Source organism: Amblyraja radiata, chromosome 17 (genome assembly GCF_010909765.2).
Source record: "Amblyraja radiata isolate CabotCenter1 chromosome 17, sAmbRad1.1.pri, whole genome shotgun sequence".
Classification (NCBI taxonomy): Eukaryota; Metazoa; Chordata; class Chondrichthyes; order Rajiformes; family Rajidae; genus Amblyraja; species Amblyraja radiata.
In genome coordinates, this window is record NC_045972.1 from 40754910 (window position 1) to 40776908 (window position 21999).

Consider the following 21999-nt stretch of genomic DNA (forward strand, 5'->3'; position numbering starts at 1 on the left):
TCGCTGGTTGCCGCGGTCACGGTGCGCCGAAGGGCCTGTTTCCGTGGTGTATCTATAAACTAAACTAAAACTAAAGTCAGTGGATATTTTTAAGGCAAAGATAGACAAATTCTTGATTAGAACGGGTGTCAAGGGTTATGGGGGGAAAAGGCAGGAAAATTAAATCAGGAGGCAGAGATCAGCCATGATTGAATAGCGGAGTAGACTCAATCAGCCGTATGGCGTAATTCTACTCCTATAACTTGTGAACGTGATTTCTTTGGTGATTTATCAGGACCCGATTCATCTTATTCTCTTGGTGGCTCTTATTCCCTGCTGGTACTGATCTTGTAATCGATCTATGGATCTGATTCAAGGCATTGTCCATTACCTGGTAATCCCCACCCAATGCACATTTCTTTGGCGGCGGGTGAGTTGAGCGGGAGGAGGACTATTTTCAAGCCCCTCCTCTTCAAACATTATCCATTGTGTTCAGAATATTTAATTTGATTCTCGTTTCTTTTTATCTTTCAGAACTTGGTGCTATCGGATGTGTTCTATTCATTTTATGACCTGCAGAAGGAATTTGAGAAATGCTGCCCGGATGTGGCCGCTACTAAAGAAGTTTCCATCGGCTCCATGGCAGAATGTATCCTTCCCTCTGGCTTGTGCCTGGACTTCTCTCTTTCAGTGCGTTTGACTGAGTTTTCATCCGATACAATTCTACTTGGCATTCCTAGAACTGAAAGCTGATCCATATTGGAGATGGAGTTCTTGATTGATTGGTTGATATAATGTTTGGCCATTCATCGTCCATCAGTTCCACACTAATGGAAACAAAATCTCTCTTCCCCCCCACCCCACCCTTGTGTAATCCAAGTAGAAAATACACACCGCAAACTGATTGTATTGATCTGTTTGTGATCAAAATTAACTTGTAGCAGAAGCTTCACGTCTGAAGAAGGGTCTCGACCCAAAACGTCGCCCATTCCTTCTATCCAGAGATGCTGACTGTCCCGCTGAGTTACTCCAGCATTTTTCATCTATCTTCACAATCTATCATGGGATGTTCCTCTTTTCTCTAGAGTTATTTAAAACAAAGTTGTGCATTGGTAGACTCAGCACCAGAGACCCGGGTTCGAGCCTGACTATGTGTTGTCTGAACTGACTTTAAGTTCTCTCTGTGACCAAGTGGGTTTTCTCCGGGCACTCCAGTTTCCTCCCACACTCCAAAGATGTGCAGGTTTGTAAGCTAAGTGACTTTTGTAAGTTTTTTAATTGTCCCTAGTGTGTAGGATAGTGGTGATCGCTGATCGGTGTGGACTCGGTGGGCCGAAGGGCCTGTTTCCATGCCGTGACTAAAGTGAAAGAGTATCAGTTCCTATTTTCTGCTTTTTCCACTTCTCCAAAATCCTTGGGACTGTGACGATGGGAACAAAGCAAATATAATCAGTATTAGAATCTCTGATTATGGACGGCACATGAGTGGAGCATGGATATTGAATGCTCAATTTGACAGTGTTTTTATAATCAGCTTCCCTTTTTATTTTTGTCTATCCCCTGTTTATTTTGCTTAGTTTAGTTTTTTTTAGTTACAGCGTGGGTAAGTGCCTTTCGGCCCACCGAGTCCATGCCGACTAGCGATCCCCGCACACTACCGCTACCCTACACACACACTAGGGACAATTTACAGTTTTTACCAAGCCAATCAACTTACAAACTCTGTACCTCTTTGGAGTGTGGGAGGAAACTGGAGATCCCGGGGAGAATGTACAAACTGTATGGACAGCTCCCGTAGTCGGGATTGAACCCGGGTCTCTGGTGCTGTAATACAGCAACTCGATGGGGAACACCACCTGGTGTAATCTCTTCCTGGTGAAATCTCTCTTTAAAATAAAAAAACATCCCCATTTCCCCCCATCCCACCCCTGAATTACAAGATGATGCCAAAGCAACTTCCTTAATGATGTGTACAGACTTGGAATTGAATACAGACGATGAAGCTAAAGAGTTTGGTGCATCTGAAGTGGCGACCATGGGAGAAATTATTTTGCATTTAATTAGCGAGCCTTATAGTAAGTGTCTTGACCTTTGCATTTGCCATTCATTCTTGATCAGCTGTGGACGCTGCATGACACATTGTTGCGTTACTTTCTTTTTCAGATTACAGCTTCAAAAACTTTGAAACCGTCAACTACAAGTTTGAAACTGGTCCCTGGTGAGTGCACTTGTTGACTTTTTATGTGGAAGGTGTTGCGTTTCAGTAATTTGTGGGGAAACTGCAGTCAAGAAATGCTTGGCAGAATTAGCTATTAATGCCAAGAGTGTTTTATTGTCGTTTGTCCCAAAGTGGAACAATGAAACTCTTACTTGCAGCCGTGCAAAATAAATGTAAACATTGTACTGTGGACACCATAATAAAACCAAAAAAAGGTTTGGTGTGTATGTGTAAATTGAAAACTATCAAACAATAATAGTGCACAGGCAGAAGCAATGCCCCCAAGTCTATGTCGTTCAGAGCTTATTTGGAGGTTGTAGTGTTTAATAGTCTATTGGTTGTAGGTTGTGTGAGGGAGTTAGAAATGTGCCTTGAGGATGCAAATGTACACCTGGAAGAAATCTGATCCAGGGAAGCATGTTCTGCTGATGGACCATTTTCTTGCCCTAATGGGTCCACCACGCCTGTTATGCTTCACAATTCAATGCTGAGTCCTGATCTGTGAAGGCCCATAGAAAGGACTCTTGCACAATGGTGAGGGGGGCAGGAAATTGGGGAGAAGCTGAAGTGTTTTATTGTCAGATGTCCCAGATAGAACAATGACATTCTTACTTGCTGCAGTACACAACAGGATATGTAATCATAATAAATAATAGAACAAAAACTCGGGAGAGAAAAAAAGAACAAACAAGATTCAAGAGAGTTTATTGTCATGTGAAGCACTTTGGGGTCAATGCAAGTTGACTAAAAATGTGCTATATAAATAAAGAAATTTAATTTAATTTTAAAATGTGTCCCAGATAGGACAATGAAATTCTTGCTTTGCTTCAGCACAATAGAATATTGTAGGCATAAATAAATACAGAACAGATCAGTGTATCCATATACCATTGAATGTATGTATATGTATACACAAATATATAAATATATAAATATATAAATATATATATATATATACATAAATAAACGGATAAAGTGCCATAGGCTATCAAAGTTCAGATTTGTGTTTGAGTTGAGTTTAATAGTCTGATGGCTGTGGGGAAGAAGCTGTTCCTGAACCTGGACGTTGCAGATTTCAGGCTCCTGTACTTTCTACCTGATGGCAGCGGAGAGATAAGTGTGTGGCCAGCATGGTGTGGGTCCTTGATGATGCTGCCAGCCTTTTTGAGGCAGCGACTGCGATAGATCCCCTCGATGGTAGGGAGGTCCGAGTCGATGATGGACTGGGTAGAGTTTACAACTTTTTGCAGTCTTTTCCGCTATCGGCGATCGTTGCCGATCCAAGCCAATAACAGTGCAATAATAATAATAGTCTATTGTAGTTCATAGCTTATGAGGTTGTGGTGTTTAATAGCCTACAGTAGGGAAGTGATCTTGGAAGTATCCCGGTTATTGATCTGAGTGGTGGTTTTGATTGTCAGGGAATGAATGACATGTGTATAGTACAAAAGAAGCATAAACACTAGACATAGAAAGATATTCCCCCTTGGCAAAGCTTGTTAAACCAGTGGCATTTGCTAGAAGACGCGGGCAGCACGGTGGCGCTGTCAGAGTTGCTGCTTTACAGACCTGGGTTCGATCCTGACTACGGGTGTTGTCTGTACAGACTTTGTACGTTCTCCCCGTGACCTGCTGCGTGGGTTTTCTCCGGGTGCTCCAGTTTCCTCCCACACTCCAAAGACTTGCTGGTTTGTAGGTTAATTGGCTTTGGTAAAATTGTAAATTGTCCCCAGTGTGTGTAGGACTGTGTTGGTGTACAGGGTGATCGCTGGATGGCATGAACTTGGTGGGCTATAGGGCATGCATCCATGCTGTACCTCTAAAGTCTAAAGACACTAAATGTTGTATAATAGTAATTTCTTGACATAATGCTGATCAGTGACACTTTGTGTCCAATGCAGTAGCAAAGCTGAAGGAGTGGACGGCGAAACAGTAATTAGGGCCAGAGGGTTGCCGTGGCAATCATCGGACCAAGATATAGCACGGTTTTTCAAAGGACTGAATATTGCCAAGTAAGTCTGCTTTGGAATAAGGACCTAATCCTGTGAATGTGCAATCACTTTCTAACCATTCATGATTTGACATCAAATGCCATTCAGGAGATCTGCCTCAGTTATCTACTTTGACTGTTAACAACTCTGAGGGGAAATGTATATAGCGACCTCATCGTAAAATGTGATTATTTCCAAGATGTGTGTATATTCTTGAGGTGATTCTCTAGTTCCCTCCACACTCCCCTCTTGAAGCAAAGGCTATCAGTACTCCATGCCTTTTACTGAATGTTTAGTGATTTTAATGACATTTCACTTTCTGCTATGGCATCTTGTTTATCTTAATCCTCTAAAGCAACTCTGGGCTGTATTCGCACTAAAGATACTCCTCTCAATTGCTAGTAGTTTTGCAGCCAATTGTGTTCCAATTGTTGAAGGAAGATGTTGGGCAGGTTTGCAATTCAGAAGCTAAATACACTCTTTGACATCTTTGGAGATGTGCTGCAGTCAGATTACAACTTGATTCCTCACTGGGCCCGAGCAGCTGAATGCTGGGTGTCTTGAGTGCAGCTTGGTCATGTTGTAGTGATGGCCCAGGGTTGACACCAGCCCAGGCTGAGCGTGTGAAGTTTACCAACTACCACCGGTAGGGAGAGGGAGGGAAAGCAGGAAGTACTTGACATTAGAGAAATCAACGCTCGTAAGCTGCCGAAGCAAATTGTGAGGAGCTGTTCCTCCCCTTTGCATGTGGCCTCACTCTGTCAGTGGAGGTGGCCCAGGACATCTAGTTGTCCTGCCAGCCTTGTATCTCTCTTGTTATCACACCTTCCAGAGCCAACAATGAGCCATTGTGGCCTCCACCGTCTTGAGGTCATCTGTTGCCGGTCCTCTTATTCTGGCATTTCCTCCTCCTCTGTCCAACTTTCAGATGAAGGGTTCAGACCCAAAACGTCACCCATTCTTTTTATCCAGAGCTGCTGCCTGACCAGTTGAGTTAATGCGGCATGTTTGTGTCTATCTGCACTTACCTGACTACTCCCTTTAATTGGCTGCATCTTTCTCTTAGCCTTGGCATTGTCAACAAATTTCCTTTTCCTTTGCGCTCTGTAGGGCGTGCAATTGTCCAAATGTGTTGATGAGAAGCGCGCAGACATCTGATGGCATGTGGCTCTTGGTAAAAGGAGCGAGAGTTAGATTTAGCTCTTGGGGCTAAAGGAATCGGGGGATATTGGGGGGAAAATGCAGGAACGGGACTGATTTTTAGATGATCAGCCAAGATCGTATTGAATGGCGGTGCTAGCTCGAAGTGCCGAATGGCCTATTCCTGCACCTATTTTTCTATGTTGCTATGAATGCAAAGTAGTGGAAAGTTGAGTGTGATTAGCCCAAGGGGAGGTTTGAACAGGGTGGGAGGTAGGAATGGGGACAAAGTTTCTGGAAACCAGTGTAGACTAGTTGGATTGCAGGAACCATCTCTGTTAAGAAGGTTGGCAAAAAGATGATACTTCTGAATTACACATTAGGTATGTACAAGGATGCTGGCATTGAGTAGTAAGACCAGAGTTGGCGTAGAGAAGGAAGCTGTGGATTCACGCCTTGGAATGGTCATAATGCTGTAACTTTGGATGAGGTGAAACCAATAGATGATGAGTTCATGGTCAAGATTCCATGAATCACTCTTCTGGCAATGGCTACAATGAATGTATTCTGGCAGTGTAGATAATAGTTGCAGAATTTGGGGGTTAAAAGGTTGATCATATGATAACATAGTGGACATCCACGCTGTCAAAGCAGAGGCGATGCTAGAGTTACCTGGGCTGTGATCAACCATGGGGTGGCACAGTGGTGCAGGGGTAGAGTGGCTGCCTCACCGTGCCAGAGACCTGGGTTCGATCCTGACTATGGGTGCTGTCTGTATGGAGTTTGTGCATTCTCCCCGCGACCAGCGTGGGTTTTCTTCAGTTGCTCTGGTTTCTCTCCCCCACACCAAAAGAGGTACAGGTGCGTAGATTAATTGGCTTCGGTAAAATTGTAAATTGCCCCTAGTGTGTAGGATAGTGTTAGTGTATGGGGATCACTGGTCGGCGAGGACTCGGTGGGCCGAAGGGCCTTGTTTCCGCACTGTATCTCTACACTAAATGGAAACAAACTAGGGTTGTCCAATGATCTGGATCAGTGAGGTGAGGAAAGGGAGGATGATGTAGGTAAATGGCAAGTGTGAGAAAGAGCAAATGGATACGGTCTGAAGAAGGGTCTCAGCCTGAAACGTCACCTATTCCTTCACTCCATAGATGCTGCCTCACCTGCTGAGTTTCTCCAGCATTTTTGTCTAAAGTACGGTCTCTGGAGATGTTGCATTGACCATGGCAATGAGATGGCCAGATCTCCAAAAATGAATGAATTTAAAAATCTGAAGGTGTGAATTTCCAAGAAGAAAACTTGAAATAAACACAAGGGGTTTGGCCATTGAGAATTAATGTTGTCAGTTGTTGATGACTGCTGCACAAGCAGAAAAGTGGAAGATTATTTCTTGATTTTCTCCTCAAGGCTTGATTTGTACAGAGAATAATTCCTTCCCTTTCCCCTCCTCCAAAAAACCATTCTCAGGCAAGTCACTGTTCACATGTTGACTTAATATTGATCAATATTTACCCATCGTGAAAGTGTAGTTAAATTGGCAGGATCTTTATCCACTGTTCCCAGCATCGCTGGATAAAGTTTGAGTTCAAGATTTTGTGTTGCATTTTTTTTTGATTAATCATTGCGCTGAGCTTCTTTGTAACACCCACTGTGACACAGCGGTAGAGTTGCTGCCTTGCAGCACCAGAGACACGGGTTTGATCCTGAGTACGGGTGCTGTCTGTACGGAGTTTGTACGTTCTACGCGTGGGTTTTCTCCGGGTGCTCCGGTTTCATCCCACACTCCAAAGACGTACAGGTTTGTAGGCTAGGTGGTTTCGGTAAAAATTGGCCCACCATGTCCTCACCGACAAGCGATGTTCCCCACACACCAGCACTATCCTACACACTAGGTACAATTTCCAATTTTTACTGAAGCCAATTAACCTACAAACCTGTGCGTTTTTTGAGTGTGGGAGGAAACTGGTGCACCCGTGGAAAACCCATGCGGTCATAGGGAGAACATTCAAACTCCATGCAGACAGCATCGGAGATCGGGATTGAACCAGGTTCTCTGGCGTTGTGAGACTGTGCTGCCCCTTAATAACTAAACTCAGAAAACGGAACTGTTAAATGGACTTGTTGATAATGGAAGTTCTTGAATACTTTTTAATAATGGGGTGACTCTGGATTTATTGAAGGGGTGGTGTAGCTTTGTGCCTGAACTCTCAAGGAAGGAGGAATGGAGAAGCTCTGGTCAGATTCATCAATCGAGAACAGAGGGACCTTGCACTGGAGAGACACAAGCATCATATGGGGAGCAGATACATTGAGGTGAGAACCAACATCACGTGGCATCTAACTTTACTTTTTAGCTCTGTTTTTCCTTTTTAAAAGAAGCATCTCGTTCACCTGAAATTTCCTTTCCAGGTATACAAGGCTACCAGAGAAGAATTCTTAAAAATAGCTGGAGGTAAGTTTTTGGGAAGAATTTAAACAGATAGACAACTTTTTTAAAAAACATTTCAATTTAGATGTTTTCAAAGTTAATCATCTATCTTATTTATGTTTGGGAACTGATTTGAAGCTGAAAAGAATTTAGTCAGAGGGTGGTGAATCTGTGGTATTCATTGCCACATGAGGCTCTGGAGGCCAAGTCAATGGATATTTTTAGGGTGGAATTGACTGATTCTTGATTAGTACGGGTATCGGGGGTTATGTGGAGAAGACGGGAGAACGGGCTTGAGAGGGAAAGATAGATCGGTCAGGATTGAATGGCGGAGTAGACTCGATGGGCCAAATGGCCTAATTCTGCTCCTAGAACCTATGAAAATGTAGTCGGTGACTGGGCCCATGCTTTGGCTCATTGGGTTGACACTTGTACACTAACACTATCCTACACGCTAGGGACAATTTACAATTTTACTGAAGTCTATCGACCTGCAAACACACATGGTCTTGGGAGTGTGGGAGGAAACCAGAGCACCTGGAGAAAACCCGCGCAGTCACAGGGAGAACGTACAAACTCCGTACAGACAGCACTCGTAGTCAGGATCGGATCTGGATCTTTAGCGCTGTAGGGCAACACCCCTACCGCAAGTCCCAAAACTAATTATGGGATCCCATTATCGCCAACTCAAGATTTCTTTGGTATATTGTGGATATTTGGACTGTAAAAGGGCAGTTGCATAATCGATCCACTGTAGTATCTGGTACCTGTGGGTGTCACGGGTTCGATCCTGACTATGGGTGCTATCTGTGCGGAGTTTGCACATTCTCCCCGTGACCTGTGTGGGTTTTCTCCGGGTGCTCCGGTTTCCACCCACACTCCAAAGACGTACAGGTGTGTAGGTTAATTGGCTTTGGTAAATTGTAAATTGCCACTAGTGTGTGTAGGATAGTGTTGGCGCGCGGGGATCGCTGGTCGACACGGGCTCGGTGGGCCGCAGGGCCTGTTTCCGCGCTGCATCTTGAAACTAAACTAATTAGGAACGCTTTATTTGTTTTTCGTGCAGGCACTTCGAATGAAGTGGCACAATTTTTATCGAAGGAAAGCCAAGTAATAATACGAATGCGTGGACTGCCTTTCACGGCCACAGTGGAGGATGTCCTTGGCTTCTTTGGACAGGAGTGTCCTGTCACTGGCGAAAAGGAGGGGCTCCTCTTTGTTAAGTACCCCGATGGACGACCTACTGGCGATGCCTTTGTGTTGTTCGCATGTGAAGAATTTGCCCAAAATGCACTTAAAAAACACAAGGAGATATTGGGAAAGCGTTATATAGAGTTGTTCAGGAGTACCGCTGCAGAAGTACAACAGGTTTGTACCCTTCACTGCATGTTATGTTGCATCTGGCTTGACCTTTATGTAGAGCAGTGGTTCTTAACCCCCCTATGGGGGTCGTTTGGGGCTTTGCCGGGGGTCACGAAGGGGACACAAATAACATCAATTTGTTTCATAACGAGGATTTCAGTATAGGAGTAGAGAGGTTCTTCTGCAGTTGTATTGGGCTCTGGTGAGACCACATCTGGAGTATTGTGTACAGTTTTGGTCTCCTAATTTGAGGAAGGACATCCTTGTGATTGAGGCAGTGCAGCGTAGGTTCACGAGATTGATCCCTGGGATGGCGGGACTGTCATACGAGGAAAGATTGGAAAGACTAGGCTTGTATTCAATGGAGTTTAGAAGGATGACGGGGGATCTTATAGAAAGATATAAAATTATAAATGGACTGGAGAAGCTAGATGCAGGAAAAATGGTCCCTATGTTGGGTGAATCCAGAACCAGGGGCCACAGTCTTAGAATAAAGGGGAGTCCATTTAAGACTGAGGTGAGAACAAACTTTTTCTCCTAGAGAGTTGTGAATTTATGGAATTCCCTGCCACAGAGGGCATTGGAGGCCAAATCACGGGATGGATTTAAGAGAGAGTTAGATAGTGCTCTAGGGGCTAGTGGAGTCAAGGGATATGGGGAGAAGGCAGGCACGGGTTATTGATGGGGGACGATCAGCCATGATCACAATGAATGGCGGTGCTGGCTCGAAGGGCCGAATGGCCTCCTCCTGCACCTATTTTCTATGTTTCTATGTTGAGCCCATGTTTAGGAACCTAACAAAGGTACATACCACGTACAGTATTTTGTTCACGTACATGCGCGTACTGGTGCCAAAATGGTTAAGAACCACTGATGTAGAGGAATTACTGTAATCTCGATCTAACCAATTTAGAATGAATAAGCATTTGTCCTTTTATGGGTCTGTCCCCTCCGATCAATTCATCACTTCAATTTGAAATCATATGGCAAAGAACAGGCCAATTGGCCCCAAACATCTGTACTATTTCTCTGGGGACCCTGTGTGATTAGTCCCCAATTATGATTTTGTTTTAATCAAAAGTATTCATCAAATTATATTTTTGTGAAGTTATTATTGGATCTGCTTCCACCACTCATGGGTAATGCATTCCGAATGAGGGGATCAAACCAATTAGGATCAGTTTTGTGTAGGAAGGAACTGCAGATGCTGGTTTAAACCAAATATAGACACAAAAAGCTGGAGTAACTCAGTGGGACAGGCAGCATCTCTGGAGAAAGGGAACAGGTGATGTTTTGGGTTGAGACCCTACAGTCTGAAGAATTTAAAAAAAATCTGTTTGATGCCTTTTCTTTTTCTTGGCTCTTGGCTCCATCCAACTATTTGTATAAGCAAAGTCTTGAGGCAAGATGGGAAACAGCTGTTTACTTCAGGTGTCTATGCAAAATGTTTCTTGCAGTTTTGTTCGTTTGCTGCCAGCAATGAATGCAGATCACGATCAAAACTCGTGCGTCAACTTCTGTGAACCACCATCTTGATTCTTGACCCTCTGCATCTTTGCATTAAGCAGCTGTCATAAGCCATGTTCGTCACTTTATAAGTGTTGGCTGCAAATTTCTACACAACACTGGGGCCACGATGGTGCAGCAGTAGAGTTGCTGCCTTACAGCGCCAGAGACCCCCGTTCAATCCCGACTACGGGCGCTGTCTGTACGGAGTTCGTACGTATTCCCTGTGACCTGCGTGGGTTTTCTCCGAGATCTTCGGTTTCTTCCCACACTCCAAAGACATACAGGTTTGTAGGTTAATTGGCTTGGCATAATTGTAAAATTGTCCCTAGTCTATGTAGAATAGTATTAATGTGCGGGGATCGCTGGTCGGTGCGGACTTGGTGGGCCGAAGGGCCTGTTGATATGCTGCATCTCTAAACTAAACTGGACTCGCTGATTGCATAGGGGGTGATGGAGCTGCCTGTAGTGATTTTGCATTGGTGTTGGCTGGAGGGTGTAGTTGTCCCATGTGGTGATGGATCAGGATTAAACATGTACTTTTAAACAGAAATTCCAGCAAGTTAACAGACGAGGTGATCAACCAAGTCTGGGCAATTTGGTGCTCTGTAGAAGGTTCATCCTAACAGCTACCTCCAGATAATACAAATTATTCCACGTATCAAATTCCTCGTATGTTCCAAAACGTACTTGGCTGACAAAGTAAGTATGAGTATTATTCTTGCTGCTGCAGATTATATTTATCACGTTATCACTTGGAGAAAATATCAAAGTGCCTGATACCTGGAAGTAAATTCAAGTACTCTTACCTAGATGTGTGTCTTTCTCTTTGCAACAACATTCATTTTTGGGCAAGTTAAGACTCTTAAGATTTTTTAGCAACTCTGAGCTTGTAGAGAACAAGATGGCACTAGAAACGTGGTGAGTCTTGTCTACTGTCTCAGTGCAATCTACGATCTTACACTCTTGTACGATCGTCCCTAATGTACAGTAAGATTGTTATTGAACTGTAAGCAAAAAATAATTTCACTGTACCCACATTTGACAGTACAGCACCGTTTGAAGTAGAAATCTCAGTGTTGTCTGTTTTTAATGTATCAACTAATGACCATTTTAAAATCTCCCAGTTGGTGCTTTTTTTTTGGGTAGAGAAAGTAATATCGTCTATTTTCTTGCAATTGAATTACCTGTCATAATTGCAATGTTCCATTAGAATGGGTTACTGAGACGTTGTGGTGTTAGGTTTTCAGTTGGATATCAATGAGATGGATATTATTTTGAAGGAGAATCTTGCTTCAAGACCGAGTTGGTTTCTGATAACATGGAACATGTTGAACTGTGGAAGCAAAGAACTGCAGATGGTGGTTTATAGCAAAGATATGACGCACAGCGCTGGAGTAACTCAGCAGGTCAGGCAGCGTCTCTGGAGAAAAGGGATGGGTGACATTTCGGGTCAGGACACCCCTTCATTCAGACTTCTTCTAAAGAAGGGTCCCGACCTGAAACATCACCCATCCTTTTTCTCCAGAGATGGTGTCTGACTGCTGAGTTACTCCAGCGCTTTGTGTCTATCTTTGGTATAGAACAGTACAGCATGGGAACAGGCCACTCGGCCCACCATGTCCATGCCAAACATGATGCCACAACACATTAAACTCCTAGGTACACAAAAAAAGCTGGAGAAACTCAGCGGGTGCAGTAACATCTATGGAGTGAAGGAAAAAGGCAACGTTTCCGCCCGAAACGTTGCCTTTTTCCTTCGCTCCATAGATGCTGCTGCACCCGCTGAGTTTCTCCAGCTTTTTTGTGTACCTTCGATTTTCCAGCATCTGCAGTTCCTTCTTAAACAACATTAAACTCATGTCTGGAACGTGGTATATATTTCTCAATTCCTTGTAGCTTTCCACAAGATACTAATGTAAATGCGTCGATATGCTTGTGAATGATCTTTTCAAAGCTGGAAGTGTTATATATAGGAACCAAACAAATACTAATGTTTTGTTTTATTCTCTCATCCATCGTTTCAGGTGTTAAATAGATACATGTCCGCGCCATTAATTTCAACACTCCCAGCTCCATTAATCCCTTTGTTACCTCAGCCATTCATTGCTACTGGAAGCACCAGGGACTGTATCCGTTTACGTGGCCTTCCTTACACGGCAAGCATTGAGGATATTCTGGACTTCATGGGAGAATTTACAATCGACATAAAGCCACACGGTGTTCACATGGTATTGAATCAACAGGTAGTTTGGAATCTGCTTCTGCTGATGTGAAAGCCATTGTGTATCAGTCGATCTTATGTGGCCAAGCCTGTTTACTGTTAGGGTGCAGATGATTTACTTTGGCTTGTGGACAACCCTGCATATTAATTCCTGGGCGGAAACAATGGCACAGCGGTAGAGTTGCTGCCTTGCAGCGCCAGAGACCCGGAGTTCGATCCTGACTACGGGTGCTGTCTGTGTGGAATTTGTACATTCTTCCTGTGACTATGGGTTTTCTCCGGGTGCTCCAGTTTCCTCCCACACTCCAAAGATGTAAGGATTGTAGGTTAATTGGCTTTAGTTAAAAAAAAAAGTAAAAGTATTGGGTGATCTGGTTGGCACAGACTTGGTGAGTCAATGGGCCTGTTTCCGTGCTATCTCTCTAAAATCTAAAGGTTGACTGTGATTTGTCTGCCAAGTAATTGCCCTGGGCTGGTTATGCTGCCAGACCTTTTGGAAGTTGCCCAATTATGGGATGCTTTGTGTCTCAAATGCAGAATCTGAAGAACCCGAAACGTCACCTATAAAACATTCCATAAAACCTGGAACTTTACTAATCCTGTTGAAAAAAGATTTATTGCGTAATATTGTTCCTGGATTCTCATTTTAAGTCCCCTTCTCTCTCCCCATACTTTTACTTTTTTACTTTTTTTTTAAACTAAAGCCAATTAACCTACAATCCTTACATCTTTGGAGTGTGGGAGGAAACTGGAGCACCCGGAGAAAAAAAGGAACCTATTCCTTTACTCCAGAGATGCTGCTTGACCTGCTGTGTTACTCCAGAATTTAGTATCTATCTTCAATTGGAAATAAATGATGACTGCAGAGACTGCCTGGAGTTCAAATTTGTTTTGAAGAGTGGGTCCTCATGCACGTTGCCATTCCATGCATAGAATGATACCCATGACTCTCCAGTACAGAAATATTTAGGGTGTGTCTGACTATCATCGTGATCATTAATAATTAAATGATATTTCAAGGAAGTTCTCTCTGTATTTAATAATAATAACTTTATTTATAAAGCACTTTAAACAACTGCAGTTGCCACAAAGTGCTGTACATGAGAACTCATGGACAAAAAGCTATTACAAACAATTAAAAACCGTAAAACGAAGGACTATAAAAAACACACTAAAAATTAAAAGACATTAAAAGCACTAAGAACAGGAGCAATGCCTCAGCCAGTGTCGAAAGCCAAAGAATAAAAATGTGTTTTTAGGGAGGATTTGAAGATGGACAGTGAGGGGGCCTGTCTGATGTGCAGCGGCAAGGTGTTCCAGAGTGCCGGAGCAGCAACAGAAAAGGCTCTATCCCCTCTGAGCTTCCGCTTAGACCTTGGTACCTCAAGGAGCAGCTGATCAGCTGACCTGAGGCACCGGGCAGGAGCATATAGGTGGAGCATCTCAGAGAGGTAAGGCGGGGCGAGCCCATTCAACGATTTAAAAACAAATAAAAGAATTTTGAAATGAACTCGAAAGTGCACTGGGAGCCAGTGAAGGGAGGCCAAAATTGGCGTAATGTGCTCCCTCTTTCGAGTTCCGGTCAAAAGGCGAGCGGCAGCATTTTGAACAAGCTGGAGACGAGCCAATGAAGCTCGTGCGACTCCAGAGTAGAGGCTCCTTCTGGCAGACAACAGTCTTGAGGTCCATGTAGACCTTTTTATTGTAACCTTTTCACTGACTCTGGCTAGCTCCATCTCTTGGATCATAGCTGGTCTATAATATTCTGTTGTGTAGCTTTAGACTTTAGAGAAACAGCGTGGAGACAGGCCCTTCGGCTCACCCAATCCGCGCCGACCATTGATCACCATAGTTTCACTAGCACTATCCTGCACACTAGGGACAATTTACAATTTACAATTTTAACAAACCCAGTTAACCTACAAGTCTGTATGCCTTTAGAGTGTGGGAGGAAACCGGAGCACCCGGGTAAAACCCACGCGGTCATGGTGGGAACGTACCAACTCCATGCAGACAGCGCCCGTATTCGGGATCGAACCTGGGTCTCTGGCACTGTAAGGCAGCAATTCTACCGCTGCGCCACCATGCCACCCCAATGCTGGAGCTGCTGTATTGAAGGTTATCCTGTACTTTGATATGCATTGACTTCTGAGTATGTTTATCCTCCTATCTGTAAATTATAGATAGATGAAACAATTTTCTGTGCTGAAATCCACTCAAGATGCAAGCTCTGGATACATTATACTCTGCTTTCTTATCTCAACGTGCACGAGAAGAATATCTCTTATAGTTCACTTTGAATTCTCCAATTTTGTGTCACCTCTAACCCGCATCCCCGTACATTTTCTCCCTCCATTCCTTCCTCTGGCTTCACAATTAGCAACTCTTCAAGCTGTCTGTCTTGCACCTTCTGCTTTAATATCTGACCTTTGTCCAAACTATTTGCCTATTTCGAACCCCCCCCCCCATCACTAATGTGCACCTAATTAGCTGCCATGCTTAGTCCAGCCTCTCTCTCTATCCCTTCCCCACCAATCATTCTGACAAAGGGTCCCGACCTGAAACGTCACCTCTCCTTGTTCTCCAGAGTTGCTGCCTGACCCGCTGAGTTACTCCAGCACTTTGCATCCTTTTATCTTTAATTCAATCTACCACGATGTAGTTTAATCACATTGTTTAAACCTTTTTAGCGAAGAATATGTTCATCATTTAACGTGATGGTTGGATCAATAAATGTAACAAGTTTTAACTCCTATTCGGTTTCTTAAATCAAAATGTATTCAAGAGTTAAATATAGCTCTTGGAGCTAATGGAATCGGGATATGGGGAGAAAACGGGAACGGGGTACTGATTCTGGATGATCAGCCATGATCATATTGAAAGGCGGTGCTGTCTTGAAGGGCCAGATGGTCTACTCCTGCACCTATTTTCTTTGTTAAAATATTTTTAACATTGCTGGTAGTATTGATGAGTCTTGAGAAACACTTAAATCCACCCACCGAGAGGAAGCATTGTTGGATTATCTAACGCACTCAATTTTTTTAAATGGCGATTCACAAAACTGCGCAAGCCACGAGTATTTTCGCGACTTGTAGCCGTGCAAATTAAAAAATAAAAACACTCCTACACAAGGTGAAGCTTTGAAGTCAAGGGAGAAGAGAATCCCCTTAACATTAAATCAAATTATAATTGGAAGTGGACAAAGCTTACTCTGGTCACTAACCATTTTAACTCTGCTTCCTGTTCCCGTACTGACCTTTCTGTCCTGGGCTTGTATTCACTGGAATTTAGAATGGTGAGAGGGGATCTTATAGAAACATATTAAATTCCTAAGGGATTGGACAGGCTAGATGCAGGAAAAATGTTCCCGCTGTTGTGGGGGAGTCCAGAACCATGGGTCACAGTTTTAAGAATAAGCGGTAGGCCATTTAGGACTGAGATGAGGGAAAGCTTTTTCACCCAGAAAGTTGTGGATCTGTGGAATTCTCTGCCACAGAAGGCAGTGGAGGCCAATTCACTGGATGTTTTCAAGAGAGTTAGATATAGTTCTTGGGGCTAAAGGAATAAAGGCATATGCGGAGAAAGCAGGAACGGGGTACTGATTTTAGATGATCAGCCATGATCGTATTGAATGGCGGTGCTGGCTCGAAGGGCTGAATGGCCTACTCCTGCGCCTATTTTCTATGTTTCTATAAATGAAACAACGTGTGTGTGTGTGTGTGCGCATTGGTAATTATCTGTTAAGTTTGATGCTTTCCACAAGGATTTTTCATTCATCTGTCAAAATAGAATTGCAATTGACAGTTTTTTCTCTCCCCCCCATCCTAACTCTAGGGCCGGCCCTCCGGTGATGCTTTCATTCAGATGAAGTCTCCAGATCGTGCTTTCTTGGTTGCACAGAAATGTCACAAGAAGACCATGAAGGACCGATACGTGGAGGTGTTTCAGTGTTCTGGAGATGAAATGAGCTATGTTTTAATGGGTGGCACTTTAAACCGTAGTGGCTTGTCTCCGCCACCATGTAAGTTACCATGTAAGTTTTGAATTCTGACGCTCTTGCTGCTAAAGGCTGAGATTGTGGTAGGTGGAGGCTGGAGCTCTATTTACCCTTTTCATCTTCACCTAGTCTGCCGTGATCAATGTCCCATCAATCGACGCTTGAGAATGAATGAGGGTTTTGATTTTTTTTTGTGTCTCCCCACTGCCTTGCCATTCCCCCTCCCTCTCTCCCTCCCCCCCTCCTTCCCTCCTTCCCTCCCTCACCGAATTTGGGTATTGTTACTGGGCGACCTTTGCTTTTTGGTACTTTCTGGAGCTCTGCCGTAGGTCTGCCTGGTTGAGAGGATGTGGAAAGGTTTTGGGGGTGGGGGGGGGGGGGGGGGGGGGGGGAGTTGATGTTGGTGGGTGAGAGATAAGGTGACTTTACTGGGAAGCGCTTTAATACAATGCCATAAACATTGTCGTGATCAGCCTTTGGCTTTCACTAAAAAATGGTCACTTTTTTCCCCTCCCCCCCGGAGCTAACATGGAGGGATAACCAAATTGCCGACAAAGATGCATGAATGCAAAATGTCATACATATTGGCGACTGCAGTGGCTGTCTGCAGAGTTCAAAGCCCTTTGAATACTAATTACGCACAAGTATCTATTTGGGATGTCTGACACGTCCATTGTTTGTAAGCCACTGTTCCCGCTTCTCATTTGCGCTCTCTTGTTGTCGACGTTGCAGGCCTCTCCCCGCCGACGTACCCCACCTTCTCGCCCGGCACGGCCGTTATACCAGCGGAAGCAGCACTCTATCAACCCCAGGCCTTGTTGGCACCAGCTCGGTCAGCTCAACCCACACCTCCCGTCGCCTACTACCCAGCTCAAGCCTCAGCCACTCAGCTCTACATGAATTACACCACCTACTATCCAAGGTAACTATCCCCGCTGGATCCCTCGTGTTACTGGGGCGGCACGGTGGCGCAGCAGTAGCGTTGTTGCCTTGCAGCGCCAGAGAACCGGGTTTGATCCGGACTACGGATGCTTGACTGTTCGGTGTTTGTACGTTCTCCCTGCGACTGTGGGTTTTCTCCGGTTTCCTCCCACGCTCCAAGAACATACTGGTTTGTAGGCTAATTGGCTTGGTATAAAAATAAATTGTCCCTAGTGTGTGTAGGATAGCATGTGGGGATCGCTGGTCGGTACGAACTCAGTGGGCTGAAGGGCCTGTTCCTGTGCTGTATTTCTAAAACTAAAAACTAAACTAAAACTACTGGTGCGGTCCTATTACCACTGTTTAGTGGCGGCACAGTGGTGGAGTTGCTGCCTTGGTACCAGATCCCGACTAAGGAGTTGTTCGAACTTCATTGTTGCCTCATTTTCCTTTGAATGAGTAGCACAGTGTTACACAGTTCAACGTCTTATTTCAGTTTATTCCCACCCCATCATACTTGCTGTCGAATGCATTATCTGTCATTCAGTTACTCCATTGAGCTACCTTAGATCTGAATTCCCAATATGTTAAGTGTTCAATATAAAAAAAATCCCAAACATTTTTTAAAGCTGTTCAGTACGTTTTGATTTCCTCCACCTCTCCTCCCACCCCACAATGAACTAGATGTTCGTTCTTGCCACTTTATCTTTGAATGACTAGCACCTGGTGCTACACAATATTATTTTCTAGGTTCACCAGATATCAGACCGTCAGAGGACGTGATGTTTCAAATAATTCCTTTAGCAAGCCAGACCCAGCTGATTCATTGCTTTTGGGGAAGGGAAGCTAAGTGCAATTGAATTTACTGACCTGCACTTCAGATGAAAATACTGCATTGGGTATTCGAGTAGAGCTGCTGCCTTTCAGCGCCAGAGGCTCGGGTTCGATCCTGACTACAGGTGTTGTCTGTAAGGAGTTTGTGCGTTCTCCCTGTGACCATGTAGGTTTACTGCGGGTGCTCCGGTTTCATCCCATCCTCCAAAGACGTGCGGGTTTGTAGGCTAATTGGCTTCTGTAAATTGCCCTTGGTGTAGGATAGAACTAGTGTACAGGTGATCGCTGGTAGGTGTGGTCCCGGCCGGTCAAAGGGTCTGTTTCCATGCCGTATCTCTAAAACTAAAACTACTGCTAACTTAACACTCAAGAACCTTCCTTTAATAATGTATATAATTTATGAACACACACATGCAAGAGTGCTGTACCTTGCCTGCATAAGTTCATAAGTGACGGGAGCAGAATTAAGCCATTCGGCCCATCAAGTCTACTCCACCATTCAATCATGGCTGATCTATGTTTCCATCTCAACCCGATTCTCCGGCCTTCTCCCCATAGCCCCTGGCACCCGTACTAATCGAGAATCTCACTCTCTCTCGCGCTCTCTCACTCTCTCTCGCGCTCTCTCTCGCTCTCTCTCACACACACTTGCATTAACTTGCTTTTGCAGCCCCCCAGTGTCGCCGACGACGGTGGGATACTTTGCGGCTCCACAAGCAGCGATGGCGGCGGCAGCTGCATCATCGGCGACCCACGGCGTGTTGCCACAACCTGGAGCACTTGTTCGCATGCAGGGTCTGCCTTACAACTTTGCAACTAAAGACATCCTCAGCTTCTTCCAAGGATATCAGGTAAACCCATTAATCTGCCCTGCTTTTGACGAGCTTTTCCTAATTGCGGCACCCCACTTTTCTGACCGAGACCATTTGTAATGAATGCAGCTCTCAAGATGGCAGCACAGCTTGTGGGTTGATGTTGACTGCAAGGAACTGCAGCTGTTGGTTTATAAAAAAAAAAAAAGACACAAAGTGCTGGAGTAACTCTGCAGGTCAGGCAGCATCTCTGGAGAACTTGGAGAGGTGACGTTTTATGGGTCGGGACCCTTGTTCCGTCTGATCGTTGTAGTAGGCTGGAATTGAGATGGAGACCTTGGGAATCCATCTTGAAGAAAGGTCCTGACCCGAAATGTCACCGAGCCACTTACTCCAGAGATGCTACTTGACCCGCTGAGTTACTCCAGCACTTTGCATCAATGTTACAGTTCTCTAGTTGGCCAAAGCCCAAGGAGATCTAATGAATTTTCTTGTGCATTCTTCCTCTGGCTCTCCTGGGACGCGTTGAATACTGTACTGACCTTAAAGTGAATACATCTTGGATCTCCTCTTGCTTGGTATGGTCGGCCATGTGAAAATGTGTGTACTGTACGCATTGCACTTTATGTGGGTATTGCCCTGTCGGCTGTTAATGGTGATATAAACTCATCTTTGCATTTTTGGGGAAAATGAGGTGGTGGCCTTTGGGGTTCCCCTCTATGTGGAATCTCTTTTGATTTTATGGCACTGCATGTTTTGAACTGTAATGAGCACATTGCAGCAACACCAGACCTACCATGGAACAGGTACCACTTCCTAACAAAAAAACCTGTTGTCTCAAAACTAACAAATCTCTTTTCAATGCTCAAATATAAGCTGCAGGGGAAGCAAACTGGAACATCCAAATACATCAGAATTCTTTGCATTTTTGACCTTTTGTTATCAGTTCTCTTTGCTTTCATTATCTTACTAACCTTTTTTTACATGGAGAGAATCTGCTTGTATCAAATTAGATAATGGAAATTAAAATTCTCTTAGTAGAATTGTCATGTTGTGGCTTTGGCAGAATAACTAACGTAAAGATCTAAAATTGTTCTCTTATTCTGGTGGATAATGTTACTTTCCTTCGTAATCAAATTAAATGCCTGCATTTATAACTTAAATGTACCTTTTTTAAACTATGGTGCTTTAAACTTACTGTTCACGGTCATTATTATAGAGCCACACAGCATGGAAATGAGTCCTTTGTACCACTGAGTATAGCCCCTGCTTGGGTTAATACCATATTAATCTCCATCCATAGGTTTATATGTGATAGGAGCAATATTAGGCAATTTGGTCCATCAAGTCTACTCCGCTATTCAATCATGGCTGATCTATCCCTTCCTGCTAACCCCATTCTCCTGCTTTCTCCCCTTAACCCCTGACATACCCATCAATTCCTCTGCATACTAACCCCTGCAGACGAGGGACAATTTACATTGGCTAATTAACTTGCCAAAACTACAGTTTTGGGAGGAAACCGGAGAATGTACAAACTCCACATAGATGGCATCGGAGATGAAGACTGAACTTGGGTCCTTGGATTGGTGAGACACGATTAGTTGCAACATTGTGCCACTGCAACTGAAACTAAATTGAGGAACTAAATTCCTTTTATGTGAACATTTGTATCGATTCAACTATCAGTTTCCTAACCAAAATGACTTTCTTGCCCAAGTGTCCCAGTCCCAATCGTTTTGCTTGTAGGATAGTCACCAGCTATTGGCATGCAAGGAGATATTTTCATTCCAAAACTCGATCCTGACTGCAGATGCTGTCTGTACGGAGTTTGTACGTTCTACTCCCTATGACATTGTGGGTTTTCTCTGGCTGCTCCGGTTTCCTCCCAAGATGTGCAGATTTTTGTACATTGTACATTTGGCTTCTATAAATTGTGGCTAGTGTGCAGGATAGAACTAGTGTATGGGTGATGACTGATCGGCACTGACTCAGTGAGTGGCAGGGCCTGTTTCCACACTGTATCTCTAAAACTAAAAACTAAATGTTTCTTTCTCACTGTCTATCTCCTGGACCAAGATTAAACTCGTAGCAAGGAATAATAATGCTGCTGAATATTTAAAATGTCCTCATTTTGTTTGTCTGTGGTTTGATATATTGTCTGGGAGGTTGCAAGCTAACATTGACATTTTAAATACATTTTTGAATCCTTCGCTTGCCATTCTTCACGAGAGAATTCACTTAAGTGTTGTTGGTGCAGGTCTGATAATATGCTAATGATTACACAACCTAGCTGGCCCAAGCTAGAATATGTTTCTGGGCAAGGTAATAATTTTTTAGTAAATGCTGGATGTGCCTCTGCCAGGATTAATGATTCAATGGCAGATTGACTGGGGCAACGAGCCAGTTTGGGATTGTACTTGCTTGCTTAAAAACAGAATTCTGATCCTTTCATTTCAGGAGCCTGATGTAATCATGTTCCTCATCCCACTGTTCCTTTTGTAACTTAAAATTGGCAAGAGAGAATTTGTATATTTTATAGATGTGATGACAGTAGATTCTAAGCACCTTTAGAAATTATAAAAGA

The 21999-nt window shown here is 43.9% G+C and overlaps 1 protein-coding gene across 4 annotated transcripts in view; it reads left to right on the forward strand.

Annotated features, from left to right (window-relative positions):
- esrp2 (epithelial splicing regulatory protein 2) overlaps positions 1–21999 on the forward strand; it is a 39511-nt gene that overhangs the window by 11827 nt on the left and 5685 nt on the right. For 2 of the 4 annotated variants that reach the window (XM_033036297.1, XM_033036299.1), the window contains exons 5-15: positions 514–628; positions 1956–2054; positions 2143–2197; positions 4099–4209; positions 7509–7641; positions 7738–7780; positions 8823–9124; positions 12652–12870; positions 16683–16881; positions 17578–17767; positions 19271–19451. In XM_033036297.1, the coding sequence (XP_032892188.1) occupies positions 514–628; positions 1956–2054; positions 2143–2197; positions 4099–4209; positions 7509–7641; positions 7738–7780; positions 8823–9124; positions 12652–12870; positions 16683–16881; positions 17578–17767; positions 19271–19451 (1647 nt within the window). The remainder of the gene's footprint in view (positions 1–513; positions 629–1955; positions 2055–2142; positions 2198–4098; positions 4210–7508; positions 7642–7737; positions 7781–8822; positions 9125–12651; positions 12871–16682; positions 16882–17577; positions 17768–19270; positions 19452–21999) is intronic. The other 2 variants (XM_033036300.1, XM_033036301.1) reach the window with 2 other exon arrangements.